Source organism: Pollicipes pollicipes, unplaced genomic scaffold (genome assembly GCF_011947565.3).
Source record: "Pollicipes pollicipes isolate AB1234 unplaced genomic scaffold, Ppol_2.1 Scaffold_7261;HRSCAF=8764_pilon_pilon_pilon, whole genome shotgun sequence".
In the NCBI taxonomy this organism is placed as follows: Eukaryota; Metazoa; Arthropoda; class Thecostraca; order Pollicipedomorpha; family Pollicipedidae; genus Pollicipes; species Pollicipes pollicipes.
The window spans coordinates 40,223,372-40,227,390 of NW_023597054.1; the positions used below are offsets into that span (position 1 = coordinate 40,223,372).

Below are 4,019 nucleotides of genomic sequence, written 5' to 3' on the forward strand. Positions count from 1 at the left end.
TCAATACGGCTTTTTTCTTCAGTTTGGTTAAATTTGTGTGCACACGCCATTTTAAGAACATGCTCTCAATACATGACAAGGTGAGACATGTACGCAAAAGGAGCCTTTTAGAGCGCCTTACCTTGAAGTTTGTAGAACTTTATCTTAAACGCGGCCAACAAGTGATACCCGGTCTGACGGGTACGGGAGAGTGCTTTTGAACTCCTGTCACTTGGTCATGATAGCCTGCATTTGAGCTCATAAGATCATCTCATTGAAATAGAGTTGAGACGGGACGTAAGCGCCCTCTAACTCTTCCGCAATGCCGTGATGTCGCCAACGTGATGACTCCGCACTGTCCGCAGTCAATAACACGGGAGCCCTGATGCCTTTGTTCATCACTGGTGCCTCTTGATCCCCAACCGCGAGCCCAGCGAAATCTTTTTTGCTGACGGCACATGAAAGTGATTCCGACGACTTTGATGGCCCTGGAACATAAAGACACTTATCACAGCGAGTGAGTGGTCGCCGGAGGGCCCGTTCCGCTGGTCTGCTCGTGAAAACATGTCCCCATCCTTGCTTCCTGTGGCGCGATGGATGAGTTGTCTGCTCACAATCGGCCGGCGCATTCAGACGACTAACGCCATCCCCCTCTCGCTCACCAGGCGTAGCGACCGGCGGCGGCGGCGGCGGCGGCGGCGGCGGCGCCAGCGCCAGCGACGGCGCCAGTGGCGGCGGCGGCAGCGGCGGCGGCAGCGGCAGTGGCGGATATGGAGACGAACGCCTCAAACAGAAATTCTTCCACGTCTCCGGGATCAGAAGCCGATCCAGTCTACTTGCTGGTCATTAAGGGCATCCCACTGTGTACCATCATCGTAATGGCGATTCTTGGTAACTTGCTGGTGGTAGTCAGCGTTTGTCGCTACCGTAAGCTACGCAACATCACCAACTGCTTCGTGGTGAGCCTGGCCATCGCCGACGTGCTTGTTGCCCTGATAGCTATGCCTTTCAACGCCAGCGTGGAGCTATCCGGCCGCTGGATGTTTGGTTATGCCATGTGCGACGTCTGGAACTCACTGGACGTTTACGCCAGCACCGTGTCCATCATCCACCTCTGCTGCATCAGCATCGACCGCTACTACGCCGTGGTCAAGCCGCTCAACTATCCGCTGGTGATCACCGAGCAGCGAGTTATCATCATGCTCACGTTCGTCTGGGTGTTCCCTGTCACGATCTCCTTCGTCCCTATCTTTCTCGGCTGGTATACTACGGCGGAGCACCTGGCATTCCGTGATCAACATCCTCTCGTTTGCAACTTCATCGTGAACCGCGCGTACGCCGTCATCTCGTCCAGCATCTCCTTCTGGATCCCCTCCGCCATCATGTGCGTCATGTACTACTTCGTGTACCAGGAAGCGATACGACAGGCCAAATTTCTCTACAAAAACGCGTCGGCCGCCAGCCGCTCACAGATCGCTATGAACGGCGGTGCCACATCTCCTGCGCGGAAGGGTCCGCTAGACGGCGACGACCGCGCCGGAGAGACCGTCCAGAAGATACGGCACGAGCACAAGGCAGCGCGCACGCTGGGCATCATCATGGGGGTGTTCGTGCTCTGCTGGCTGCCGTTCTTCACCTGGTACATCACGGTGTCGCTCTGCCGCGAGGCCTGCCCCTGCCCGGATGTGGTAGTGGTGGTGCTCTTCTGGATCGGCTACCTCAACTCTTGCCTGAACCCGCTCATCTACGCCTATTTCAACCGTGACTTCCGGGAGGCGTTCCGCCAGACTCTGCAGTGCGTCTTCTGGCCGTGCTGCGGCAGAAGACGGGACGAACGCATCAGCGTGTGATGCGCCATTCGCGGCCCGCTTGTCCGCGGCCGTCGCGGCGGCGCCGCCTGATGAACGGTCGACATGATGCGCCACTCTCGCCTCGCTCGCCCGCGGTCGTCGCGGCGGTGCCGCCCGGCAAACGGCCCGCCCGCCCGCAGTTGTCGCGGCGGCGCCGCCTGGTGAGCGGTCGACATGATGCGCCATTCGCGCCTCGCTCGCCCGCGGTCGTCGCGGCGGCACCGCCCGGCGAACGGTCGACGGCGGTGACGGCCGCTGGTGACCACAGTGCGATGTCGTTGGACTCCCACCGCGGCCGCGCGCAGGGCGAGAGCTGAGCCGCCGCCGCCGCCCGCCAGGTCGGCGCGATTCCAGTCTGAACTCCATAACCGAAGCGAGCGCGACGGCGCAAGGCGCCAGTGAAACTGCGCTCTTCTAACGCTGATCAATGCCGGTGCCGAATGGAGGCGTTTGCCAGGGCATCAGGGCATCGGTGCTGGGGCGAGACTGTGCGGTGCCTGACATCTCGCTCGGACCCTAATCTGCGCTCCATACTGTCAGCTGTGAATGTGATACATGTGCTCAAACTGGCCCCAGGCTTGCATGTCTGCATCCACGCGTCGTTCTAAGCGCCCCGGCGTCTGTGTGCTACTGAGACCGCTTGTATGTACCCCACTCTCCGACGTGTTTTAAGGTGGTAGCCGTGAGAGATAAAGAGGAAGAGGGCGACATGTTAAGGGAATAAGAGAGAACGAAATGCGTGCGTGCGTGCTTGCTTACAGAGAGAGAGGGAGAGAGAGAGAGAGAGAGAGAGAGAGAGAGAGAGAGAGAGAGAGAGAGAGAGAGAGAGAGAGAGAGAGAGAGAGAGAGAGAGAGAGAGAGAGAGAGAGAGAGAGAGAGAGAGAGAGAGAGAGAGAGAGAGAAGAGAGAGAGAGAGAGAGAGAGAGAGAGAGAGAGAGAGAGAGAGAGAGAGAGAGAGAGAGAGAGAGAGAGAGAGAGGTGCGGATTTGGGTGTTCAGATGTTTGCCGTTGTGTACGGCACGCGTTTTAAGGGCAAATATATGTTTTGTTCTATTGCAATGTTCATGCGACAGAAATCGTGTAAAGTGACTAGCTACTCGTTAAATAAACGTGACCAGAATGAGCACTTTTGTCACATTTGCCACGTTGTAGACTGCATGCCAAGATTCCACATATAATCAGTTAAGTGTCGATGGCACTGAAGGGATAGATCCTGGACTATATTGCTTACGACTAACCTTTTTAACGACATTGTTTCCCGAGGCAGATGTGTCTGATCACATTACGTGTAACAACAAAGACAATGCGCAAATTTCATGGGCGCTCAACACGTTTATTCTGTTTCAGTCATTTTGGTTTTGTGTGTTCGGATCATTCCCAACAGTGTCCCCTCAGACTACAGGTTTAAAATACTTTTCACGAGCGAGATTTGCTGTATTTCTCACATTTCAGAACCTAAAATGAAAACGCTGCGATAACACTAGCCGCAACGAAAGCGGTATTTTGACAATTTTCGCCCTCACTCTGCCTGAGCTTTTTTAGCTTCATCCAACAACGAGGGTCTCAGAGACATCTCAAGGTCTTAACAATTACGCGACGTAGAGCCGCGCTGAAAATGGCATTCAAAAATTTGTTTAAAACTGCATAACATAAGAATGCATAAACAATGATGAATGTCGCCTTTCACAGGTTAACCAAAAATTGACCCAGAAGCTCAAATCTGTCCCCAACCGCGTTGACAATTATACATGAAATATTCGAGCCAGTTAGCTCATCATTTAGGTGTCTTGTGGATGTATTGTTTCAACTTTGCTCATTTATATATTGTCACGTTAACACGCGCTCGAGTGGGGGTCAAACTGACCCCCCAAACTTTGGTTCCGGAATGGTTTCCAAACGGCGTGGCGCATCCGTGCCAAATATTGTATAGCTGTAGATAATTGAATAGCGGATTGTCTGGCGTTACACATTTAAATGCACCTTGTAAAGTTACTGACCTATGATAGTTCAAAGTCAAGCCATGGTTTCACCGAATACAATTTCTAGGAAATCGTTCAATTTGATCCAACAATGGAGTGGTAGACGAAGCCATACATCTCTGAGATACTTTCTTAGACAACACAATTGAATAAACAAATAGCATTGACTTAAGGTCAGGTATGAAGGTCAAGCCAATGTCGAAATCGGCCT

General features: G+C 53.5%; 1 protein-coding gene across 1 annotated transcript; it reads left to right on the plus strand.

Moving 5' to 3' along the window:
* The first annotated feature begins 730 nt into the window (after positions 1–730).
* On the plus strand, positions 731–1,914 carry LOC119112474 (octopamine receptor beta-3R-like). Its single transcript, XM_037236676.1, has one exon. The coding sequence runs from the start codon at positions 750–752 to the stop codon at positions 1,827–1,829; it is 1,080 nt and encodes a 359-aa protein (XP_037092571.1). The 5' UTR covers positions 731–749; the 3' UTR covers positions 1,830–1,914.
* Positions 1,915–4,019: the final 2,105 nt, after the last annotated feature.